Consider the following 26,559-nt stretch of genomic DNA (forward strand, 5'->3'; position numbering starts at 1 on the left):
TGGCTCAGTCGGTTAAGCATCTGACTTCAGCTTAGGTCATGATCTTGAAGTTTGTGAGTTTGAACCCTACGTGGTCGCCGGGCTCTGTGCTGACAGCTCAGAGCCTGGAACCTGCTTCAGATTCTGTGTCTCCCTCTCTCTGCCCCTCCCCCGCTCGTGCTCTGTCTCTCAAAAATAAACAAACGTTTTAAAAAAATTCAATAATAAAATTACTTAAGAAAAGAAAAGAAAAAAGGGCACCTGGGTGACTCAGGTACTAAGCATATGACTTCGGCTCAGGTCATGATCTCATGGTTCGTGAGTTTGAGTCCCACATCAGGTGAGCTCCAACCCCACATTGGGTGAGCTCCAGCGCTGTATCAGGTAAGCCCTGCTTCTCTCTCTCTATCTGCCCCTCCTGGCATTCTCTGTCTCTCTGCCCTCCCTCACTTGCGCCCTTTCTCTCTCTCAGAAAAGAAAAAAAAAATGTATAGTTGAATAAGTTAGAAAGGGAAGACTGTTGTTAGCTCCCAGGACTAGAACTAGAACTCAGCCAATCAATCATTTCAGAAGCCAGCTATGAGCATGATCCCATCACAACTCCCTCCTCCCAGAAGTAACCACGATCCTGACATTTATGGTAATCACTTAGGAGGATTTTATTTTAATGGGACTAAAGTTTTAGCTATAAATAATCACTAATGGTAGAATATTAGGCACTCGAGGGGTGTCTAGGGGAGCCATGAGAGGTAGCCAGATCTCAGCACACTTAAAATCACATCATTTCATACAGTTAGTTCCCTTTGTGCCTATGATTAAAACACACCTCCCTGGAAAAGGATCCCCAGAAGCCTAAGTTCAGCGCTGTGCCCTGTGCCTTCAGCTGCCTGATTCCCATCCACTGGTCCAGAAAACTCCATATCCCATAGTCTTTCCAAGGCAGAGCAGAAGTAGGTCCCAGCTCACAGTGCTTGGGAGAGTGCCAGGACCTGTTTGTCTCTGACGCTGACATGTGAGTCCAGGACATGGCCTCAACTTCTCTGGGCCTCAGTCTCTCCGTGTGAGGTATGGAGCCATAATAAAACCTTTTAAAATTTAGGGGCACCTGGGTGGCTCAGTCAATTAAGTGTCCAAGTTGGGCTCAGATCATGATCTTGTGGTTTGTGGGTTCGAGACCCGTGTCGGTCTCTGTGCTGACAGCTCGGAGCCTGGAGCCTGCTTCAGATTCTGTGCCTCACTCTCTCTCCCTCTCTCTGCCCCTCCCTCCGCTTGTGCTCTGTCTTCGTCTCTCTCTCTCTCTCTCTCTCTCTCTCTCTCTCAAAAATAAACATTAAATTTTTTTTTTAAAAAAAACGCATTTTAATAAAGCCTTTTACAATTCCTAAATTGGTCCCCTTGCCTCAGTGTTGGTTTCTATTTCAGCCACCTAGTCATTCATCTTGCAAGAAGCTCATTACCTTTCTTTTCCCTGTGGGTGTCTCTCCAATCTTGTGCTCCACTTTTTTGCCCTTGATTCTTACGTACCACAGGTCCATGCCATCTCTACACACATCTTTATAAACGCGCATGCATGTCCTTGCACATTGGAGGCGATGAACAAGTGTTCATAGCATGGAAAGCACGGAAAGGAAGCATGGAAAGGAAGAACAAATGAACTGTTCGATGCATTTATGCGTGCAATTCCTTCAATGTTTAGCAAGGGCCCAAAAGAGTCAGAGATATTAACCTGTCCCTCGACACCCTTTTCCTCTCCTCCCTTTCTCCTCATCTTCCTCCTTTCCCATCCTATTTCTTTTTGCCTTTCCCTGTGCCACAGAGCTAGGCTGAGCGCCCCACAAGGCGGGATGCAGAGACACAGAAGCAGGCCGGTGGAGCAGACACCCTGGAAAGGAGCCAGATGAAATGAGGGCAGAGACAGCCGTTCACCATGCAGGGAGAAGCTGTGCGGAATGAAAAGCAGCGATTCATGGAGCACCGCCACGCAGACACTCCTTGGGTTTCACTTTGAGAGCTACTGCAGGATTGGGGTCAGCGAGGGCTGGCATCTAGATGAAGGGCAGCCAGGCTCCTCCTCCCTTAATCCCTCTCTACCCACCCCTCCCCCAATATTCCCTCCTGATGACCTGTGTCCTGGGCCTTTAAGAGTTGGAAGGGCTGGACCAAGGAGAGAGCTCACACCTCTCCCCACCCTACTCCTTCTCTTTGGCTGCAAGTCTGCCAGTCACAGCAGCAAACTGCAGTAGAAAAGGGGAGGAAGCCAGCGGAGCAGCGAGAGGAGCACAAGAACCCAGCTGGGTTTCCTCGTCCCACAGGAGAGGGCGTCGCAGAGCTCACAGACAGGACTGCTCTCCTGCTCGCGGTAAGGGCCCCAAGGCTCTAACCAGCCTCTGCTCCAAGCTGTGCGCTGCCTGAGTCCCAGCCTCTGCCCCCCACATGCTTATCCACCCTGATTAAATTGTACCCCGGACTCCTTAGCCCTAACAGATCTCCAAGGCTCCCACCTCCTGGTTATCCCTAGCTCATCCCCTTTGATTTACAATTTTCCTCCTTGGCTGTGGCAGTCAGCCCTTTATATGGGGACCTCTTAGCCACCCAGGGCTGACACTCAGGGTTGAGCCCCACCCTCGTAAGGGAAGAGAGAGAACTGGAGTAACCATGCTTTAGCATACATGCATTAACAGAATGTTGAGGATTACCAAAGACCCAGGGAAGAGTATAGAAACTATAGAGTTAGGAGATTTCCTTAGAAAGAACCCAGGTTTGAGTCCGTACCTGTCCTTAGCCTGCTCGATGGGCCAGGGCAGTTTGTTGGCATGCCCAAGTGCTGTGCTGGGAAACGCACCTGCTTCTAGTCCTGCCTCTGCCTTTAACTAGCTCTGTGACTTTGGACAGCAGCTTCCTGAGCTGGGATGGGAATTCAGGGTTTCCCAGACTTGCTTGTGTATTGGGGATTCTTTTTAACAATAAATATTCCTGAGCCCCATCCTTTCGAATTCTGATCTGGCCAATTTGGGGTGGGGCTCAGGAGTCTCTATTTTAAGACACTCCTAAGGATAGTGATATAGCCAGGAACCTGTGGGTTAGATGAGTTATGAAAGTCTTCGGGCTCTAACATTCTGCGAGCTATCACCTATGACCAGAGCCATTCTGTCCTCTTTATATGAATGAGTTCAGGCAATAGTCCTGCTCAGAAGCAAGAGAGGGGACAAAATGATTCTCTTCCTTCCTGGCCCTCAGAGGGCCCTGAGACACCCTGAATTTCACTGTCATGCCTTTGGCACTATTGGCAACCCTGGCAAAGTCCATCTCTAGGTGACATAAGCCACCTGTAGGTTGAGGACCAAATCTTACTCTGTAGCCCTGGCCACTTCTGACCTTATTTTGCATCTCTGCTCTCTCCTCTGTATTGTAGAGGTAATTATCTGCAGCCTCGAGGATCTCTACATTCACCTCTAGGAGTGAACAGTCAAGACCTACTCTCCTCTCGGGCTTCCTCCACTGTTCCTTACCTCTTGCTCTTGCTCCCACTTCCGATTCTTTGTCCCTTCCTTCCTCACTGCATCTGCATCAGCTGTGACCTTCCTTCCCATCCTACCTTCAAACACCAGAGGAAGCAGCAACACCTAGAACACCTGGGTTCTAAGTCGCGTTCTCTGGGCAGTGTGTTCAGTCCGTCTCCTAGGATACGGAGAAAGTGAGCCTGAGTGGAGGGGGTGCACTCCTGAGTGTCCTCCTCCCTCCTGGACCCCAGTCTCAAAATCTCCACAGGGGACAAGAACCAGAGGTATCGGGAATTAGAAGAGAAAGAAAGAGAGGAAGAGGTGAGCCTGGGGGGAGGGGGGATGTAGGGGGGAGGCGGGGAGAAGGATGAGGAAAGGAGAGCACAGAGAGGCTGACAAGGAGGCAAGTAGGGAGGCAGACAGGAACAGGAGAGAACGGTGAGCTGAGGGAAGGGAAAATGAAGGTGTCAGGATGGGGGAGAAGAGAAACTGGAAGAAAGAAAAGAAAGGCTACTAAGTGGGACATGGTGGGGGCAGAAGATGACAGAGAGGAGAGACAAAACGCCCATGTCCCCTATGGATTCGTAGCCCTGCCCTAACCTGCTTCTGAGACAAAACCCTTTCTAAGGGCAGAGGCTTGGTGAAATCTCCAAGCTGGACATATGGAACCATGGTTCTAGTCCCACTTATGCTATTTAGTTAATTCATTCGATGACTCTGGCAGTTCAGTTAATCTTTCTAGTCCTCAGTCCCCTTCTCTATAAAATGAAGCCCAGTTCTGATATCCTGAGGCTCCCTGAGTTGGAATTGGCCCTCATATGGCCACATGTTGCCTGGATCTAGGTTTCAAATAGCGAGTCAGGAACGGGAGCAGAATTGGAAGAGCAAGGCAAGCCCTGGGGTTGGAGGAGTCTGACAAAAAGCCTTAGATAAATTTCTAAAGAGGGACACCTGGATGGCTCAGTCAGTTAAGTTTCTGACTCTTGATTTCAGCTCAGGTCTTGATTTCAGGGTTGTGAGTTCGAGCCTTGTGTTGGACTACTTAAAAAGATTTTTTTTTTTTTCCTAAGGCTCATTTGAGAGGAGATAGGCTCAAAAATAGGAGTGTCCCAGCACTGGAGCTTAGGCTTCCCGTGGGCTTCCCATGTTTCAGGACATTCTGGTGAGGCTTCTGGACACAGGTGTAAGGGAAGGTAATTCTGTCTTTTCCCAGGGCTGAGACCCACCCCATCCCAGAGTCCCTATGCCCCAGACATGGAAGCTGAAATTCTGTGAGGAGAGAAGGCAGGATGTTGGCAAAGGGGAATTAGATCCCTGTCCCCTAGAGTCTGAGGACCTGAGACATTTAGAAGAGCACCTATTACTTCAGTCTTCATTCAGCTTTTGCAAGCCTCAGATTCCAGACTGCATCACCACCCAAAAGAGCAGAGCTGTTTTTCTGCCTCTCGTGAAGCACTCTGGGCCCCTTCGTCCATCCAGAGGCTTCTTCTGTTCTCATCCAGGCTCACATATTCAGCTTCAGCCAGCAAAACCTTTGCTTTTTGGAACTGTCTCGGGGTTCTGTCTCTCCTGAGAGCTGCCTCAAGTTGTCCTTCCCACTTAGATATGGATTGGTTGCCAACCTTCTCCTCTCCCTCTGGGCCCCTGCATGTTCGCTAGTCCTTTAGAAAGTCTTCTGTAGGGGCGCCTGGGTGGCTCAGTCGGTTAAGCATCGGACTCTTGATCTCAGCTCAGGTCTTGATCTTATGGTTGTGAGTTCAAGCCCCATGTTGGGCTCCACACTCGGTGTGGAGTCTACTTTAAAAAACAAAGAGGGGCTCCTGGGTGGCTCAGTCGGTTGAGTGTCCAACTTTGGCTCAGATCATGATCTTGCAGTTCGTGAGTTCCAGCCCCATGTTGGGCTCTGTGCTGACAGCTCGGAGGCTGGAGTCTGCCTCGGATTCTGTGTCTCCCTCTCTCTGTCCCTCCCCAGCTCGTGCTCTCTCTGTCACTCTCAAAAATAAATAAACATTAAAAAAATTTTTTTTAGAAAGGAAGGAAGGAAAGAAGCCTTCATTGGGTCTATCACATTCCTGGACTTCAGCTTTGGGTCCTATAGTCAGGGAAGCTGTATTTTCAGTGACCCCCCCACATTTTCCCTAAAGATTTATAGGCTCTTCCAACTAAACAGAGATACGGCACTGATTGGCCGTGTGACCTGAGACAAGTCACATCACATTTCTGGACTTCTGCTTTTCATTTATGAAACATAGGGAGTTGAACTTCACAATGTTTTAATGGAGCACTACCTGACTGATTTTAGAGATGCTTTTCAGGTTTTAGATACTTACCATTGTCAAAACTTTTAACTTATCAATTAAAAAACACAACAATTCTATTCAAGTGCAGCTCCTTTGCTTATACAAAGCATAGAGCTTTATGCTTCGTGAACTTTGTCAATTCCAGAAAGATTTCGTCAAGAGTTGATAATTTCTTATAGGGGCTACATATCAAGTCTTCTAGTTCTTTTCAAGGGAAGTTTGTTGTTCCCTACCCAGGTCCTAAATTAGCATAGATCTTAAAGAAGGTTATCTTTTTTAGTAGGTAGAGAGGACTTGAAAACGCAGTTCTAGGACATCTGGGTGGCTCAGTCGGTTAGGCGTCTGACTTCAGCTCAGGTCGTGATCTCACAGTCTGTGAGTTCGAGCCCCATGTCGGGCTTTGTGCCAACAGCTCAGAGCCCGGAGCCTGCTTCAGATTCTATCTCTGTCTCTCTTTGCCCCTTCCCCACTCACGTTCTGTCTGTCTGTCTGTCCCTCTCTCTCTCTCTCAAAAATAAATAAACATTAAAAAAATTTAACAAAATGCAGTTCTGAGACTACGTAACTTACCTGGTCCATTAAACTGAGAATAACTGTTAGGCCAAGGAGTATAAAATACGCTTGACTGTGTGAAGGCAGAAGGAGATGGCTTATTTTGCAAGTATGGCACTAAGTGTCACAGAAGAGACAAAAGAGACGTTCTGCCCTGGTCCCCAGGAGCTGGTTGATCTGTACAGGATCGTGGAGAGGGCTCCCAAGATAGAGAAGCTGGGGTGATTCCATCTGGAGAAGAGAAGACTAGGATCTAGAGAGATTCCAGGTTCTTAAAGGGGGCAGCCAGCTTGACGGTAGTCCCTAATAATCAGGAGCTAAGAAGGATGATGCAGGTTACCCAGCAGACTGTGGGGTATTGAGCAGAAAGCTCTGGTGTATCCCTCTCTGGAGCTGACTATGGGAAACAGCAAAGGCTTTGGAATCAGACATATTTGGCTTTAAATTCTGAATCTTATGTGATCTGATGCAGGTTTCTTAGCCTCTCTAAGCCTCAGAGTCTAACAAACTCGAACTGGAAGTAAAAAGAGCTGAAGAGTCTGTAGATGAGGTACCTAGCACATAGTGGCCAGTCAGGGCACACTGGTTTCCTTCTCTTCCTCCTTTGATCTATTATTCTAAGACCACCAGTATTAAGCCAAAGCTTTTTGTTCCTCCTTGCTCCTTTAGGTGACTCTGGCACCAGCTTGTGGAGCAGTAGGTGATGGTGTCCTTGATGCAAGGCCGTGAGTACCCCAGCAGGAGAGGAGAGCTTGGGGACACAGCCCAGGGAAAGGGAGGAGTCTGGACCCCTGTCCCAAGAGCTCCTCCGGGGCCCTCCACCCTCCCTGCCAGCTACCCACCCAGCCCCTTCTTCTCCTGGCCCAGGGCTGCCCATCAATCAAGATGTGCTGCTGATGCAGAAAGGCATGCTGGTGCGCAAGGTGAGGTCCAAAAGCTGGAAGAAACTAAGATACTTCAGACTTCAGGATGATGGCATGACAGTCTGGCATGCCCGGCAGGCAGGAGGCAAGGCCAAGCCCAGCTGTGAGTCACGTGGATAGCTAGGGGTGGGCGTGCTGGGTAGACAGGACTCTGAAGAGACCAGCAGCTAGAGAGCAGGGGAGGGACCGGGATCCTACAATGTGTCCTTGTGCTGTCCCTCTTGTGTCTCTCTCCTAGCCTGCAAAGTGGAAATTATAACAGCACTTGTCTCATAAGGCTATTTATGAGGATTCAATGTTAATGCAACATTCTTATTGCATGTAAAGGGCTTAGGAGAGCCCTAGCATATAATAAGGCTCAATAAATCACAGGTTATATTTTATTACTATTAAATTAAGGCATGATCTCAGGCATCGGGCTGCTTGGATTAAAACCCTTGCTCTGCAACTTTCTAGCTGAGTGGACAAGTTACTTAAATTAAGCTTCAGTTTCCTCATCTGCAAAATAGGGATTAAACACTACCTGCCTAGATGGTTACAGGGACTAAATGAGTTCATGTATAAAGCACCTAGCATGGGACCTAAAGCCAGGATGCATTTAATGCGTTAGCCACAATGATGAATATTTTTAAAAATCATAAATGCAACATAGCAGTGTGCATCCTATTGGCCAGAGATGCCTTATGAACCCTCTAAAAATCTGATCACAGGACACATCTAAGAGAGTCTGCTTTAGAGATATAATCAAAACTCACCAGCCACACCACCTCCAGCTGAGGAAACGGGGTGGAAGAATTTCTCTGGCTCTCCCCTAGACATCTGGAAAGAGGAAGCCCTCAAACCTGGAATAGGGGAATTGAATTTGGGCACATCACGCTTTGGTGTAACTGCTACAATGTAGACTTCGAGAGTGTTTCCTTCTGTCAGCCCTGACAGTCCTCCTGTGATGCCTCTACATGGGAGCTGAAATTCAGAGAGGAGATAAGGCAGGATGTTGGCAAAGGGGGATTAGAGCCCTGTCCCCTAGAGTCTAAGGACCTGAGACATTCTGTGACCGGGCCACGGAAGGGACCACCCCTTATTTCAGATGAGAGCACAGAGGGGTTAAGTCATTTTAGTCTGTGTCACACTGCCAGCTGGTGGCCAAAAGCCAGGTCTTGCCACTCCCAACACAGGCCCCTTACCATGCTGCCTATGAAAATGGCCGTGACTCATGGGGAATCTTGAATCCCAGGGGTCTGCATCTCCCTGTACTAAGGATTCAGGGGTTTCATCCTGTGGAGGTTGGAGTTCCTCTTCCCTATGGCTTCACAGAGAGGAAGGGAGTACTGGTCCTTGACCCTTAGCCCCTGCAATTTGGTGGATTCTCTTCCTCAGTGCCCCACTCATTTCTTCTCCGGCAGTCTCAATCTCTGATGTGGAGACAGTGCGTGAGGGCCATGAGTCTGAGCTGTTGCGCAGCCTGGCAGAGGAGTTCCCCCTGGAGCAGGGCTTCACCATCGTCTTCCATGGCCGCCGTTCCAACCTGGACCTGGTGGCCAACAGCGTTGAGGAGGCCCAGATATGGATGCAGGGGCTCCAACATTTGGTGGACTTTGTCACCAGCATGGACCAAAAGGAGCGGCTGGACCAGTATCAGCAGGATGGAGTCAGAGTGGGGACCAGGGGTCACTGAAAGAGCGGCAGGGCTAAGGATGGGGGGGGGGTGCGTGGCATGTAGGAATAGGGGGGTCTAAGAGTCCAGTTGGGGTGGACAAGGGCAGCTCAGGCCAATATGAGGCAGAGGATATTGGAGGAGTAATGGAGGCTTGGGACAGCAAAAAACATAGCCAGGCAGAGAGTGGGCAGAAGTTAGGCCCTTCAGGATTGGGACAGTGAGAGGCAAAAGGCCAAACAAGGTACAGATCTTGAGAGCTGAACAGAAGATCCCAGTGGCATTAGCTGGCATAGGACTGGGAAGCAGCTTTAGTGGTGTTGACTGATTCAGGTTTCCTAGATTGTATTCACCTTCCATGCCAGTTCGTTCATTCATTTGCTCGTTCATTCATTCATTCATTTGCCATTTATTAAGCAGAAGGTGTCAGTCACTATACCACACTTTAGAAGTACAAAGATCAGTGAGACTCAGGCATTGTTTTGGTCGTTGGAAAAAAATGGAATTGTGTAAATAACCTAAGTATCTTAGAAGTGTTAGGGGACTTAGATTATTTGTGGGTGTTCAAAGGAAGGAGAAATACTTAATTCTAGCTAAGAGAGTTCTAAGAAAACGTTAGGCAGGAAGTTGCATTTGAGCCGAGCCTTGAAAAGGAGTAGAATTTGAACATAAAGAAGGAGGGAAAGGCTCTCCTGCCTGAGGGAATAGCATGAGTAAAGGCCCAGACATAGAACATTGAAGAGCAGGAGGGAGAGTGGGACATCAGAGAGTGGGGGGGTTGCTGAGTCTGGCCAAAGTACAGGGAGGATAGAGGTGTGGTGAGAAGGCTGGGTGGGTGCCAGCTCATGGGGGTGAAGACCTTCATCTATGTTAAGAAACTTGGGCTCCTTTCTGCAGGCAACAGGGAGGCCCCTGCAGGCACCTAAGCCATGCAAGGACAAGATAGATCTCTGGGGAGATTATTCTGGCAGCTAATGTGAAAAATGCATTGGCCATGGAGGAGAGACTGGGAAGATGATAGGGGAGAATATGTCAGTGGATGAACATGCACACTCATCTGCACACACAAACACACACACGGTGCTTTTGCCTTGACTCACACCTGGGTGGCTGAGTGACTGGTTCCAGCGTGGAGACAAGAACCAGGATGGTCGCATGAGTTTCCCAGAGGTCCAGCGGTTACTACACCTGATGAATGTGGAAATGGACCAGGAATATGCCTTGCAGCTTTTCCAAGTGAGTCTTTCGGGGAAGGGTTTTCAGAAGCCAGGCAAGGCCACATTCTCAGTTGGCCAGAAGTACTCTGGCCCCATCCAGCATCGCTCTTTGTTGAATCTCTCCTATGCACCCTACCACTATGCCAGGCTCGATGGAAAGTGTCGGGCATGCTTCTTACCCTTCGGTCTTCTTAGAAAGATGATTCATGGGACACCTGGGTGGCTCAGTCAGTTAAGCATCTGACTCTTGGTTTCAGCTCAGGTCATGATCTCACAGTTCGTGAGTTTGAGGCCTGCATCGGGCTCCACACTGACAGTGTAGAGCCTGCTTGGGATTCTCTCTCTCCCTCTCTCTCTCTGCCCTTTCCCTGCTCACACTCTGTCTCTCACAATAAATAAACTTAAAAAATCTTTTTTAATAAATTAATTTAAAAAAGGAAAGATGATTCATAATCTTATGAAAGGCAAACAATACATTACTATGTCGTAGCTCAAGGACCTCTCTGTCCACAGCCAGAATTTCACAGGTGCCTAGTATCAATGGAAAACTCCAACTGGAATGTGAGTAAATAGGAGGAGGGATTTTTGACCTTGTTGGGGGGCATTTCACTCTTTCTAGTTGAAGTTTTTCTCTAGTAGCAAATGGTGTGGCTGCCATTTTGCTTTTTACTTACCAAAGTGGCTTCTATGAACACTAAATGTCAGGAGTTCTGTGGGCATACTGTGGAAATGTGTTTGTATCCATCTGTCAGTAAGATTGCCCTTACAAGGCAAGTTGGAGCCGTAAAATTTGCTCTTAAAAGGATTTGTCCACAGTCCTCTAAACCCTCTCTTGCAGGCAGCAGACACATCCCAGTCTGGGACTCTGGAAGGAGAAGAATTTGTAGAGTTCTATAAGGCGTTGACTAAGCGCCCTGAGGTGCAGGAAGTGTTTGAAAACTTTTCAGCTGATGGGCAGAAGCTGACCCTGCTGGAATTTGTGGATTTCCTCCGAGAGGAGCAGAAAGAAGGAGAAAGAGCTTCAGACCTTGCTCTGGAACTCATCGACCGCTATGAGCCTTCAGATAGCGGTAAGAGGGCCAGAGGGTGGAGAGGCACCGGTCACGGGGCGGGGAGGGGGACCAGGGTTAGAAAGGTCCAGAGCCAAGCCGCCTTCTGCCTAGCTCAGGGAAGGCTGAGTCTACCCGTATGCCAGTCCCTGTGCTATCATTTTCCTCTCATCCAACCACTCCCTGGGAAGGAGAGCAGTGATTTCCTTCCCAAGTAAGACAGGAGTCTCCCATCGTGCTGGATCCCTCCAGAGGAAGACCCTTCCTTAAGTCCCCTCTCTTCCACTCTGCTCCTGCTTCACTTTCAGAATAAGTTCTTCCTGGTATCAACGTTTGTCCCCAGGGGAAAAGGGAGATCCTTGGCCTCTTGCCTTGGCTTCTCCTCTAGCGCATATGATTCCTCTTCCTCTAGCTCCTTCATGGTCCCTGTTTGTTGTTTCTTTAAGTGCTGGGTCTCTGCCCTTTCCTGAGCTCTCTCCAAATCTCCGAGTGGTTCTTGAGTCGCTAAGCCCCTGGGGAAGGAAGCTAGTCAGTCCCTGGCTGAGGGGGCGTGATGAGGAGGCCAGTCACCCAGCTTTTAGCAAGCACCACTAACATACGCCCTCTCTGCCCTCAGACCTTTCTCCCTGCCCCTTCAGTGGACATCTCCCTGCCCTCCGTGCCCTTCAGAATAGCAGGAACTGACATTAATAATAGATGATTTACAAGGAACTTTCACATCACTTACTTCATTTAGTCCTCCCTACAACCTTGTAAATCAAAAGCATAATCTTTATTCGGCTTCTGCTAAGTATCCCGTCATGTGCCAACATTGCTACATGCCTTTTCTCTCCTCATCCTTCCAATGGCCTGTTGAAGTGGGTTCTGTTATTAAGTCAGTTGTGCGAAAGAAGAGAACTAGGGTTTAGAAAGATCAAATGAGCTGCTCAAAGCCAACAGCTAATGAGAGGAGGAATCAGGATTCAAACCCGAGTCACTGGACCCTTTCCTCATACCTCTGTGGAGCATGAGGATTAGAGACGAGATGAATGAGAGCTGGACAAGGGACCCACGTTGCCAAGTCTCAACTCCCAACGCCCTTTCATTCATTCGTTCACTCACTACGTCAGCCAATGCTTACTGAGCACCTGTCATGGGCCAGGACCTAGGCTCAGGACCAGAAATACAGCAGGAGGAGGTTGGACAAGGACACTGCCCTCATGGAACTTAGAGTCAAATAGAAAGGGCTGGAATCGCTGATTCCAGATACCTGTTCATGCTCAGAGAAGAAAGGGGGCTATAAGGAAATCATTTCAGAAAACTAAATAGAAGAAGAATGCTGAGGCATTAGAAGTGGGATCTTCCCTTTCCAGTGCAGGATCTGGTAGACATCAGTTACATTTATTCTACTGCCAGTCCTTCTGGATGTTCCCTCCCCTGCATTCACCTGGCAGTTACTATACTCTGGCTGCAGAGCATCGTATCAGCCAGGAGACCTGGGCTCAATTCCCCACTGTACTTCTTTTTTTTTTTTTCCTTTTTCCTTTTTAAAAATTATTTATTTATTTTTAAATTTACATTCAAGTTAGTTAGCATATAGTACAATAATAATTTCAGGAGTAGAATCCAGTGATTCATCCCCTACATATAACATCCAGTGCTCATCCCAACAAGTGTCCTCCTTAATGCCCCTTGCCCATTTAGCCCATGCCCCCACCCACAGCCCCTCCAGCAACCCTCAGTTTGTTCTCTATATTTAAGAGCCTCTTATGTTTTGTCCCCCTCCCTGTTTTTATATTATTTTTGCTTTCCTTCCCTTATGTTCATCTGTTTTGTATCTTAAATTCTACATATGAGTGATATGATATTTGTCTTTCTCTGACTGACTTGTTTCACTTAGCATAGTACCCTCTGGTTCCATCCACGTTGTTGCAAATGGCAAGATTGCATTCTTTTGATTGCTGAGTAATACTCCATTGGATATATAAACCACATCTTCTTTATCCATTCATCCATTGATGGACATTTGGGCTCTTGCCATACTTTGGCTATTGGCGATACTGCTGCTATAAACATGGGGGTGCATGTGTCCCTTCGAAACAGCACACCTGTATCCCTTGGATAAATGCCTAGTAGTGCAATTGCTGGGTCATAGGGTAGTTCTATTTTTAGTTTTTTGAGGAACCTCCATACTGTTTTCCAGAGTGGCTGCACCAGCTTGCATTCCCACCAACAATGCAAAAGAGATCCTCTTTCTCCACATCCTCGCCAATATCTGTCATCATCTGAGTTGTTAATTGTAGCCATTCTGACAGGTGTGAGGTGGTATCTCATTGTGGTTTTGACTTGTATTTCCCTGATGATGAGTGATGTGGACCATTTTTCATGTGTCAGTTGGCCATCTGGATGTCTTCTTTGGACAAGTGTCTATTCATGTCTTTTGCCCATTTCTTCACTGGATTGTTTGATAAGTTCTTTGTAGATTTTGGATACTAACCCTTTATCTGATATGTTGTTAGCAAATATCTTCTCCCATTCTTTCAGTTGCCTTTGAGTTTTGCTGATTGTTTCTCTCACCATGCAGAAGCTTTTTATCTTAATGAGGTCCCAATAGTTCATTTTTGCTTTTGTTTCCCTTGCCTCCAGAGACATGTTGAGTTAGAAGTTCCTGCGGCCGAGGTCAGAGAGGTTTTTGCCTGCTTTCTCCTCTTCCCCACCGTACTTCTTACTAACTGAGTAGCCCTGGGCAAAGTGAGACATGGTTTGCTCATTTGTAAAATAATTGGTTACCAAATGAAATGATGAACATGAGAAGTATCTGGCAACTGTGGATTTACCCTCGTGATTTAAGTTATTACTATCAAGAAGAAAACTTCCTGCCTGACTTCCTGCCACTGCCTTTCTCCATCTCTAGGCCTTGTCAAAGCTGGAGCAAGGAAGCTGGGCATTAGAGTCAAGTTGTTTGGCCTCCCAAGAGAACCCCTCTGCAGTGTTGTTACCCTCAGTGAGACCGCACAGCCCAGTGATATGGGTGTGGCTCAGACACCTGGCTGCCTGGGTTCAAATCCCAGCTCCTTCACTTACTAGTTATGTTACCTAACCTCTCAGGGCAGGTTATATTATATCTGCCTCATCATGTCGGTGAGAGCATTAAGAGAGATGCTGCATGGAACGTCCCAGGTATAAGTGCTCAGTATTAGTTGTCGTTGGTATTGTGTGAAGCCCATGCTGAGATGGGTGAGGGCTATGGAAGGAGTAACAGGACCCTACCATCAAAGAAAGTGTAGTGTAAGGTGATATTGGACAAATACTCTTCAAAATACCATCTGAGAATTGATGATAGGAAGAAACCCTCAGGTCATGGTTGGCAGCAGCTACGCAGCCCAGGGAATAAACCACAGGTACCTCGGTCATGCCACTAAGTCTTTGACTTTGTTTCTCTCTGGTCCTCAGCTTCCCCATCTATAAAATTAACCCTTTGCACTGAATACTATGCTGTCCATTATGGTAACCATGAACTCTGTGTGACTATTTACATTTAGATGAACTAAAATCAGGGTGCCTGGCTGGCTCAGTTGGAAGAGCATGGGACTCTTAATCTCCGGGTCATGAGTTCAAGCCCACACTGGGTGTAGACATTACTTAAAAGAATAAATAAATTAAAACTTAAAAAATAATAATTAGCTAAAGTCAAAATTTTAAATTCAGTTCTTCAGTCACACAACCACATTTCAGGTGCTTGGTAGCCATATGTGTTTAGAGGCTACCATACTGGATGGCACAGAATAGAACATTTCCATCATTGCAGAAAGTTCTATTGGATAGCACTGGATTAGAATGATGTTTAGTTTTGTTTTTAACTAATGCTTTTTTTTTTTTAAGCTTATATATTTTTGAGAGAGACAGAGAGACCATGAGTGGGGGAGGGGCAGAGAGAGAAGGAGAGAGAATCCCAAGCAGGCTCCCCGCTCAGCACAGAGCCTGACATGGGGCTCAATTCCACAACTGTGAGATTGTGACCTGAGCTGAAATTAGGAGTTGGATGCTCAACCACCTGAGCCACCCAGGCACTGCTGGACTAGAATGATCTTAACGATTCTCCTTGTAACTTTAACTTTCTCTGAGGGCGGCGATGATCGAAGTGACAGTGGGTGGGGCACATTTTGGGATCTAGAGGCTGGGAGTGGACACCATCTGTAAGTCAGGACTCTGGAAGAGGGGGTGGAGTGAAAGACGGGCTGGGGATGTGCTGGGATGCTCTCACTCAGAGCTTCTCACTCTGGCATTCCCCTGCTCCCCACCTTAGGCAAAGTGCGACATGTGCTGAGCTTGGATGGCTTCCTCAGCTACCTCTGCTCGAAGGATGGAGATGTCTTCAACCCAGCCTGCCTCCCCATCTACCAGGATATGACTCAACCCCTGAACCACTATTATATCAACTCCTCTCACAACACCTACCTAGTGGGGGACCAGCTTTGTGGCCAGAGCAGCGTCGAAGGATATATACGGTGCAGCGGGAAGGGCTCCAGCTCATGAGAAGGGGCCATCTGTGCTCTCAGTAGCTAACAGGGATTGAGAAGATGTCCGGGGGGGGGGGTTGGGGCTGACGATCCCTGGATCCCTGGGAGACTTGAAGGACATGTTGAAGACTGACAGGAGACTAGTATTGAAACTCTATGGGTATATAGAGCTGCTTTCTCTTTCATAGGCTATGAAATGCCCCTGGAACCCAGAGGTCCTGACAGGTTTATTTTGAACAAATAAAGTAAATGTTACACAAAAAGTAGTAGCGCATAGAAGTTAGAAACGTATGTTCTGGAGTCGGACCATTTGAGGTCAAATCCTAGCTCTCTCAGAGCTTGGTACTCTGGTTCTAAGTACTTAACCCCTCTGTACTTCAGTTTCCCCTTCTATGAAATAGGGATGATAACAATGCCTATTCTGTCTGAGTTGTGAGGACTTTTTAAAATGTTTGTTTATTTATTTTTGAGTGGGGCTGGGAAAGGGCAGAGAGAAGGAGACAGAGAATCCCAAGCATGCTCCACATTGTCAGCACAGACCCCGATGTGGGGCTCGATCTCACGAACCTCAGATCATGCATGACCTGAGCTGAAATCAAGAGTCGGACACTTAACTGACCGAGCCACCCAGGCTCCCCCTGAGTTGTGAGGATTAAATGAGATAATCCATGTGTTAATAGCTAATAAGTGGTATCTTCTTTTATTGTGATTATCTGTGGCTAGATTGAATAGTCGAGATATCTTGACTTACAGTGCCAGCAACTGAACTAGCAGCTTCAGGGTATACAAAGATTAGTGAAATATATTGTTTCTGCCCCAGGACATTCAGTAGAGAAAATAAAGTATAAATTTACTGAGAATTTGAGGGGTGCTTGTCTGGCACAGTTGGTAGAACATGCAACTCTTGATCTTGGGGTCGTGAGTTCAAGCCCTATGTTGCGCATAGAGCTTACTTTGAAAACAAACAAATAGGGGCGCCTGGGTGGCTCAGTTGGGTTAAACATCCGACTTTGGCTCATGTCATGATCTCACAGTTTGTGAGTTCCAGCCCCACGTCAGGCTCTGTGCTGACAGCTCAGAGCCTGGAGCCTGCTTCGGATTCTGTGTCTCCTTCTCTCTCTGCCCCTCCCCCACCTGTGCTCTGTCTCTCTCTGTCTCTCAAAAATAAATAAATGTAAAAACAAACAAACAAATTTCCTAAGAGTTTAAATAACTCAGGGGCCGCAGAACGATACACAACCAGAACACCAGAAGCATCATGAGGCAATATGTGATGACTTGCTGAAGGCAACCTGTGAGTTAGGTGGGCTGGGGGTGGGGGGGTGGAGGTGGTGAGAGCTGTAACAGTGTTCCAGTGGACAGAGAAAGGCCCACGGAGATGTAGCATGAAAGGGTCTTAACAGATAAGTGCCGGCGAGCACTGTTCTCTCCAGAGTGGGTAAGGGTCCCCAGACGGAAGAGGAGACCTTAACCTCTCCGTCTCCTGGTGTTTGGGGTTTTTTGCAGGGCCCTGAAGAGGGGGTGCCGCTGTGTGGAGGTGGATATATGGGACGGACCTAGTGGGGAGCCTATCGTTTACCATGGACACACCTTGACCTCCCGCATCCCGTTCAAAGATGTCGTGGCCACTGTAGCACAGTACGCCTTCCAGGTAGGAGCCCCGGGATGAGCATACTGGTGAGGGAAGATGATCTGAGGGAGGAGTGGCTGGCTCTGGATCTTCAGAGGGTAGAGGGATACAGGGGAGGTCATATCAAATAGCATATATGTGCAACTGAAACATCAGGCGAATATTAAGGGATTATGAATAAGGGTTGGGTATGTCACCAGTAATTAGTAGTCAGAGAGGCTATTGCTAGAGATTAGTAACTAGTACCTTGAATAACTGTCACCTATTTGGGAGAGGGTGGATAAGGAAGCAGAGAAGATGGTGGGTAGGGCTGGGGGACAAGAGGAATCGGGAGATGAGAGTGTAACATGAGCACATAGTTAGGGGAATGGCCTAGCCTTCTAAACACTCAAAGGTCCCAGAGGGACCTGGGTCAGACCTGGTACAAGTCTCAGATTTGGGATCCCAAGAGTGACTTTTTAATTTTTCTTCTTATTTAATTATTTATTTATTTATTATTATTATTTTTTTTTTTTTGAGAGAGAGAGAAAGAGCATGCACAAGTAGCAGGGAGGCAGAAGAGGGGCGGGGAGAGAATTCCAAGCAGGTTCCAGACTCTTAGCCTGGAGCCTGACACTGGACTTGAACTCACCAACCGTGAGATCATGACCTGAGCCGAAATTAAGAGTCGGGCACTTAACCGACTCTGCCACCCAGGCGCTCCCCCAACAGTGACTTTTAAACATGAGGTGGGCCCCAGACCCAGCAAGACCTCCTTGACACCTGGAATCGGGTCAGAGGAGTTTAGCCATCAGGGTACTCCGCTGAGTGAGTCACCAGGGGAGGCCTGGAGACGCAAGGAAGTTACAGGCTATAGAACTCTGGCTCCAGCGTCCCCTCCCTTCCCTATCAGACATCAGACTACCCAGTCATCTTGTCCCTGGAGAACCACTGCACCTGGGAGCAGCAGCAGGTCATGGCGCTTCATCTGACCGAGATCTTGGGGGAGCAATTGCTGAGCACAACCTTGGACGGGCTGCTGCCCACTCAGCTGCCCTCGCCTGAGGTAGGCGCCCTGTTCCCCGAGCCCAGGCTCTACCGTGGCTTCCATACCCTCCCCATCTCGGCTCCTTCCTCCATGCCCCTCTTTTCCCTTCTCCTCACCCTCAGATGGATTATCCTTCTCTTTAGTATCTTGGAGACAACTTTTTTTTAATTAAAAAATTTTTATTTTAGAGAGGGAAAGAACATGAGCAGGGGAGAGGGACAGAAGAAGAGAGAAAGAGAGAGAGAGAGAGAGAGAGAGAGAGAGAGAGAGAATCCCAAGCAGTCTCCACGCTCACGTGGAGCCCAGTGTGGGGCTCAATACCATGACCTGATGTCCCAAGAATTTTAATTTTAATTTTTTTATTTTTTAATTATTATTATTTTTTTCAACGTTTTTTATTTTTATTTTTGGGACAGAGAGAGACAGAGCATGAACGGGGGAGGGGCAGAGAGAGAGGGAGACACAGAATCGGAAACAGGCTCCAGGCTCTGAGCCATCAGCCCAGAGCCTGACGCGGGGCTCGAACTCACGGACCGCGAGATCGTGACCTGGCTGAAGTTGGCCGCTTAACCGACTGCGCCACCCAGGCGCCCCTAATTTTTAAAAAATACAATTGAATACAGAATTGTTTATAGTTCTCTAAATTTTAAATCAATTATTTACTTCTTATTTCTTTTTTCAATGGAAATATCTTTTTTTTTCCTGATAGTTCATAATTATTGTAGACTATACAAACAATATACAGAAAGGGAAGTCCCCCACCATAATCTCAGCCTCTCCCAAAACAGCTGTCAATAGATTTTTAAGGTTTATTTATTTTGAGAGAGAGAGAGAAAGAGAGAGAGAGAGAGAGAGAGAGAGAGAGAGAGAATATGAGTGGAGGAGGGGCAGAGAAAGAAGGAGAGAAAATCCCAAGCAGACTCTATGCTCCACAGTAAGCCTGATCCGAGGTCGATCTCACGACCCTGAGATCATGACCTGAGCTGAAATCAAGAGCTGGAAAGCTTAGCTGACTAAGCCACCCAGGTGCCTGTCAATAGTTTTTTTTTAAATGCTTATATAAACATGTATGTGTATGTATATTTATGTTTTTAAAAACGTGCATGGGGTCCTTTTCTATATCCCTTTTATATTTCACATACCGTATATATCATGGATGTCTTTTCATGTATAATTTTGCTCCTTCTAATAGCTGTTCTATTTCCTATGTGGTATTCTATTTTCTGTTATGAACCATCGTTTATTCAACCAGTAAATGGTAATCATTCAGGTTGTTGCTAAGTTTTCATTTTTACATACAGCTTTGTCCATTTATTCTTTCTGTGAGATGGGTTTCTAGAAGTAAAATTGCTGGGTTGGAGAGTTTGCATGTTGATATTTTGGTAATTATTACCAAGTTGCCCCCGGAGGGAAAAAACCAAATTGCATTCCAACCAACAGTGTAAGAGAATGACTACAAACAACTCCAGTAGTGAGATGATTCATAGTGGCAAATGTGGAAAAAAAAGAAAAGAAAGAAAGAAAAGTTCAAGTTTTTTAAAAAGAAAGGTCTATATTTTCTTCTTTTGGATTAATTTATATTATTTACCCACTTTTATTGGAGTTTATAATCTTTTTTTAAATTTTATTTTAGATAGAGCTCATACAGGGGAGGGAGGGGCAGAGGGGGAGAGAGAGAGAGAGAGAGAGAGAGAGAGAGAGAGAGAGAGAGAGAGAGAGAGAATCTTAAGCAGACTCATGCTCAGCATGGAGTCTGACTTGGGGCTCAATCCCATGACCCAAGCCAAAATCAAGAGTTAGACACTCAACTGACTGAGCTACCCAGGAACCCCAGGTCACCCTGGGTTTGTAATCTTTGTTGATACATAACAAATTTGTTTGTTTGTTTTACAGAGATGATTCCTAAGCAAGAAACTGTAGTTACGGTTTTATTTATTTATTTATTTATTTACTTACTATTTATTTATTTATTTATGAGAGACAGAGGGAGAGAGAGCGTCAGCAGGGGAAGGACAGAGAGAGAGGGAGTCACCGAATCTGAAGTGGGCTGCAGGCTCTGAGCTGTCAGCACAGAGCCCAATGTGGGGCTCGAACACATGAACCATGAGATCATGACCTGAGCCAAAGTATGATGCTTAACTGACTGAGCCACCCAGGCATCCCTGTTTGTTTGTTTGTTTTATTATTTTTAAGTAGGCTCCACGCTCAATGTGGGGCTTGAACTCACGACCCTGAGATGAAGAGTCCCCTGCTCTCCCAACAGAGCCGGTCAGGTGCCCCTATTTTTTAAATGTTAAAGATATAAATGCTTTGGAAAATATCTGTTTTTGCAGTCTTTGCTTTTGGACTATTGCCTCTTCTGCCTTATTGGGGATTTTTTTTTAATGTTTATTTATTTTTGACAGAGAGAGAGAGAGAGAGAGAGACAGAGCACAAGTGGGGGAGGGGCAGAGAGAGAGGGAGACACAGAATCTGAAGCAGGCTCCAGGCTCCGAGCTGTCAGCACAGAGCTCGACGCAGGGCTCGAACCCACAAATTGTGAGATCATGACCTGAGCCGAAGTCGGAGGCTCAACCGACTGAGCCACCCAGGCGCCCCATGCCCTACTGGGGATTTGAAGCTTTATGTAGTCAAATCTGCCAGTCTTTTTTATGTCTTCTGAGTTTTCATCTCCTGGTTTTTTTTCTTCTTTTTTCCACCTCCTGTTTCTAAAGGCTTTCCCACTGAAAGATTATTCAAAAAGATTCTCTATTTTTTTCTGATACTCTTAGTTCTTTACATTTAAATCTTTAATCTGGGAGAAATCTTCAAATGTGAGGTAGGGGTCCCATGTATTGTTTTCCAAATGGATAGGGATGTTACAAGTTGGCTTAAGGATAGGGAATCCCTACTCTATGTATCATGCAGCGCCCCCCCCCCCCAATGGGCACTCCTGACCACCCACTTCCCCTGTCTTTGAGGTGGTCCCATCAGAGCAGTGGGCACTGCATGGTCCCCAGGAGGGGCCCAGAGCAGACAAGTAAATAAGTCCCTTCATTTCCACCCCCAGGAGCTTCGGAGGAAGATCCTGGTGAAGGGGAAGAAGCTACAGACCCTTGAGGAGGACCTCGAGGAAGAGGAAGAGGAGGAAGTGCTGGAGTCTCAACTGGAGGGAGAGCAGGAGGCTAGGCCAGAGCTGGAGGCCCAGTTTGAGTCTGAGCCCCAGGAGCTGAGCCCCCGCAGTAAGGACAAAAAGAAGGACAAGGTGGGCCAGGAGGGTGGTCTTTCCGCTCTAGCACTGGGTTGGTCTGTACCATAAGCTGAGTTCATGTGTGGAGAGCCAAGGAGCAAAACGCCCCTTACCCCCAGTAAACGAGGTATAGGGATGGCATCACTATGTATGGTCAGAGAGAGAGAGAGAGAGAGAGAGAGAGAGAGAGATTGCAGTGGCTTTCCAACTTCTTTGGGCCATGAAATCTTTTTTGAATGAAATCTTATACGGGTGCTCTGTATACAAGAGATAAATGTGGAGCTGTCCTAGGTGGAGCACCTATGTGGCTCTCTCCTGGGTCCCCCCACTGACTCCTGAGATATCTTTTTAAAATAACAATTTTTTGGGGCGCCTGGGTGGCTCAGTCGATTGAGTGGCCAACTTCAGCTCAGGTCATGATCTCGCGGTCTGTGAGTTCGAGTCCCGCGTCGGGCTCTGTGCTGGCAGCTCAGAGCCTGGAGCCTGTTTCAGATTCTGTGTCTCCCTCTCTCTGACCCTCCCCCATTCATGCTTTGTCTCTCTCTGTCTCAAATAAACGTTAAAAAAAATTTAAAAAATAAAATAAAATAACAATTTTTTAATGTTCATTTTTTGAGAGCGGCAAGTTCAGGTGGGGGAGGGGCAAAAGAGAAAGACACAGAATCCAAAGGCTTTGAGCTGTCAGAACAGAGCCTGACATGGGGCTTGACCCCAGAAACCAAGAAATCATGACTTGAGCTGAAACTAGATGCTTGACCGAGTCATCCAGGCGCCCCTCCTGAGACATCTTTGTACTAATTCTCAATCTTCTTAAAGGCCAGATTGAAAACCACTGGTGTGGGGAGAGCAGGGAGAGGAGAGGGAAGGAGGGAGGAAAGGAGGGAGGGAGGGAGAGAGAGAGGACAAAAACACGCTCTACTGTATTGGGTAAGTAGGGCTTAGTGGAGGGACGCCTGTGGCCTCATCTAAAATGAGCTTAGAGAAAGCTTCTTGGAAAAGGTGACTCTGAGAAGGGGCTGGAAATGACCAAAAAGAAGGAACAGAAAGTCAGGGAAGGAGAAGGTTTCAAGAAGGCTGTGCCAGGGTGGTCCAACTCCCTGTGGGGAAGGGGTGCCATTGGTGGGTCCACCAAGATCCTGGTTTGAAGTCTGCATTTCCTTCTCATGCGCTTCCTTGACTTAGCTGACTAACTGCTGGCTTACCCTGTCCTCTCTGGGGCTGTGGTGTCTAACCTGCTACCATGTCCAGGGAAGGAAATGGGAATTCAGGAGACAAATGTAACGCTATTACTCTGGGACCCTCATATCCTTCCAGGTGTGACTTCCATGCCCATTTGCATACCTTGCATATCTGTCTGGGTTTGACCAAAATTCACTATTGTTTGAAAAGATGAGAGGTAGGGAGGATGACACCCCTCTGCTTAAAAATCATTACAAACCTGTTGCCCAGAAAGTAACAGTAGAGCAGACGCTTTAAGCCCAGAAGCTGAAACCAGTCCCATCAGTGTATGTAGACTGCCTTTATTCCCATTCCCATCCCCAGGTTGTGATGTGTCCGCCGTTTTGTACGCCTATCTGTTGTCAGATTATGGTTCAGGCTCCTAGTTCCAAGCCTGAGTCCCTTCTCTTTCCCAAGCAGGTGAGGCAGGAGGGGGAATGCAATGGGGAGGCAGTGGGCAGAGGCTCAGGCTGGGTGGGGAAATTCAGATCCTGGCCACCGGCCCCTTCCTCTCAGATCGCTGAGGGTTCAATTTCATCTTCCTATTTTCTCCTTTTCCAGAAATCCAAACCCATCATGTGTCCATCCCTCTCTGCCCTGGTTGTCTACTTGAAGGCCGTCTCATTCCACAGCTTCACTCACTCGAGGGAGCACTACCGCTTCTATGAAACATCATCTTTCTCTGAAACCAAGGCCAAGAGCCTCATCAAAGAGGCTGGTCAGGACCGAAAGGGAGGGCCAGGGAGGGAATTGGGATGAGTAGGGTCAGGATGCTGGGCAGGCAGATGAGTCCCAAGAAAGAGGACAAAGGGACTAAGGAGAGACGAGGGAGCTACGAAACTCCTCAGAGTAGGCACAGGGACAGGAGTTATGAGTAGTGGGCTCATGGCTCCAGGGGGAGGGAAGCTGGGGAGACGGGTCAGGATGGAACAGAGAGGCACGGTGAAGCCTTCCGGAGCTGGCCTTGTGAGGTGCTGGGCACAAGAGTGAAGTACCTGGGGCCAGGGAAGTGGTGGAATCCACTCCATTGCCATCTCCCTACTATATCCCTTTTGCAGGCAATGCGTTTGTGCAGCACAACGCCTGGCAGTTAAGCCGTGTGTATCCCAGTGGCCTGAGGACAGATTCGTCCAACTACAACCCCAGGAACTCTGGAATGCGGGTTGCCAGATGGGTAAGGGGTCAGCAGGGACAAGGAGGAGGGAGGGGAAGGGCCACAGGTGGCAAGAGGGCCGGGGAATGCTTGAAGTGTGCTAGGCTGAGAAAGATGCTAAAGGGGTGTTCCCAGCAGGCCCTCTTCTACCCATTTCCTTACTCCCCTGAAAGAGGGTCTAGATGGTTCCTGAGATACATCCTTCCTTCCTATTCTCCTGGGGCTCTCAGTGGCTATGAATGTGCAGACCGCGGGGCTGGAGATGGACATCTGTGATGGGCTCTTCCGCCAGAACGGTGGCTGTGGCTATGTGCTGAAGCCAGACTTCCTGCGTGACATCCAGAGTTCCTTCCACCCAGAGAGGCCCATCAGCCCTTTCAAAGCCCACACCCTCCTAATCCAGGTACCTTGGGAGAGGAGAAACTGTCAGGCAGAGCCTAGGGTAGCTGGGATAGAAGCAGGGGGAGGAGATGGCTGGGCCCGGTGGGAGTGTGATGGGTGAATTCCTCACAAGGCAGCACAGCCCAACTGTGAACAGTGTGGTCTTTGGAGCCAGTTGCCTCGGTTCAAGTCCGTTCATGGGCTGTGTACCTCTGGGGAGGTTCCTTAACCTCTGGCTCCTCACCTGCAGAATGGGGGTATGATACCACCCACCTCAAAGGGTTGTTGTGATTAACATAAAGTGCCTACAACAATGTCTGGTGCAGAGTAAATGCTGGAAAGGGGTTGCTGATGTTAACATACCTGCTTCCAAACCTTGTTAAATTTCTACTTGGATGCATTTTAAATTGCAGGTAGATTACTAGAAGAGAATATATTACTCAAATCCAGAAGCCGTAGCGCAAGGTCCTGTGTATCCCCGCCCCCCCTCCCCTGGGTGTAAGAGTGAGCTGGAGCGGGGCTGGGAACAGGAACTATTGAGGTTCCAAGTCCTGCTTACAGGTGATCAGTGGTCAGCAACTCCCCAAGGAGGACATGACTAAAGAGAGGTCCATTGTGGATCCACTGGTGAGAGTTGAAATCTTCGGTGTCCGCCCAGACACAACCCGGCAAGAGACAAGCTACGTGGAGAACAATGGTGAGACTGGGCAGTGCTGGGGGTAGGGGAGGAACATGGCCGTTTTCCTACCATGCTGCCCTCCATGAAGCACAGTCCCGGTCACCACCCCTCTCCCACCCCCAAGGGGAGCAGTGTAGAACGGGACAAAAAAGGGCTCGGACATCTTGGGTCTGAGTCCTGGTCCCTTACTTACAAGCTCCAACAGTGTGGGCAAATTGCTCACCCACTCTGGGTTTCCATTGCCTCACCTCGACTCCCTCACACTGATTGCTCTGAAAATCACAGTGGCCCAGGATGGGCTTAAAGAAAACCGCCAATGATCTGTCCCTTCATTCCCACCGTCTTTCACCCCCTCTTCAGGTTTTAATCCATACTGGGGGCAGACACTATGCTTCCGGGTCCTGGTGCCTGAACTGGCCCTGCTGCGTTTTGTGGTAAATGATTACAACTGGAAAACCCGACACGACTTTATTGGGCAGTACACACTTCCTTGGACCTGCATGCAACAAGGTGGGCCGGTCCCCCAAAGCCTGGCCAGCGGTCCAGCTCCGGCTCCCTTCCTAATGCTGTCCTCCTGCCCCTTTCCAGGCTACCGCCACATACACCTACTCTCCAAGGACGGCACCAGCCTCCATCCAGCCTCCATCTTTGTGCATATCTGCATCCGGGAAGGACTAGAGGGGGATGAATCCTAAGGCGGGCACTTCTTGGGAAGGGTGGGTGCGCTGGCTTGAGACGGTAAGAAAAACCTGGAAGGATGCTCCAGAAGGCAAACACAGGTGGTAAAAACCAAGTTTCGGGTTGTGCATTCCTAAGCACAAAATTACCTCACCTTTCCTAACAAGCAAATCTAGGACCTGATTTTTCACTCTCTCTCTCTTCCCTTTCTTCGTTTTTCCACCTGTGGTATCTTTTCTGCCCCTTTCTTTGCATACTCTCTGCTGGACTTCCTTCCTCTTGCCACAGCCTCAATCCCATACCTCAGTCCCAAAGGATGAATCTCTTTCATCAACCCTGGCTCAAACGATGGTTGCCACCAGAAACCCAGAGAGGGGCTTGGAGCAGAGAAACACTAAGAGGCATTATCCCCTCCACACTAACTTCCTTAAAGCTCAGAGCCAAGGAAAGGATAGACCAATCCTCCAGGTTCCCCAGGCAGAGGCTGGGGAAGGAGACCTGACCCCAAGACTACACGGACTCTCAAGAGAACACTGCACAGCTGAGTCCCCACTGGACTGCTCTTCCCTAGTCCCACTTGTATAAACAGAGCTTTTCTCCCCAGTTGTGCTTGAGTATGGTCTGTCACTGTCGGGCAAGAGGAAGTATGAAGGTTGGGAGACATTCAGGTAGACAGGTGGGCTAGGGAAAGGGTAGGAAAATAAGACATTTCCAGGGGCCCCTGCATGTGCTACATAATGTAGAAAGGTTCATTAGTATAGCTTCTAAGGGCAAAAGGAGGAGACAAAGGGTATGTGATCCCAACCCTGCTGAGGTTTATACCTGGAATCATCCTGGTTTACATCTGTTGTCCCAGCATAATTACTAAAAGTACCCTCTTTCATTTTCCCA

At 47.9% G+C, this 26,559-nt stretch overlaps 1 protein-coding gene across 1 annotated transcript; it reads left to right on the forward strand.

Annotated features, from left to right (window-relative positions):
• The first annotated feature begins 1,680 nt into the window (after positions 1–1,680).
• Positions 1,681–26,271, forward strand: PLCD4 (phospholipase C delta 4). The gene is given in 17 exon segments (XM_043577832.1): positions 1,681–2,338; positions 7,001–7,056; positions 7,199–7,357; positions 8,658–8,886; positions 10,015–10,144; positions 10,964–11,195; positions 15,460–15,661; positions 17,180–17,324; positions 18,196–18,348; positions 21,380–21,574; positions 23,339–23,495; positions 23,836–23,919; positions 23,922–23,951; positions 24,161–24,333; positions 24,873–25,008; positions 25,351–25,500; positions 25,579–26,271. Coding segments are annotated over 16 exon segments (2,304 nt in total). The 5' UTR covers positions 1,681–2,338; positions 7,001–7,034; the 3' UTR covers positions 25,686–26,271.
• Positions 26,272–26,559: the final 288 nt, after the last annotated feature.

Source organism: Prionailurus bengalensis, chromosome C1 (genome assembly GCF_016509475.1).
Source record: "Prionailurus bengalensis isolate Pbe53 chromosome C1, Fcat_Pben_1.1_paternal_pri, whole genome shotgun sequence".
Classification (NCBI taxonomy): domain Eukaryota; kingdom Metazoa; phylum Chordata; class Mammalia; order Carnivora; family Felidae; genus Prionailurus; species Prionailurus bengalensis.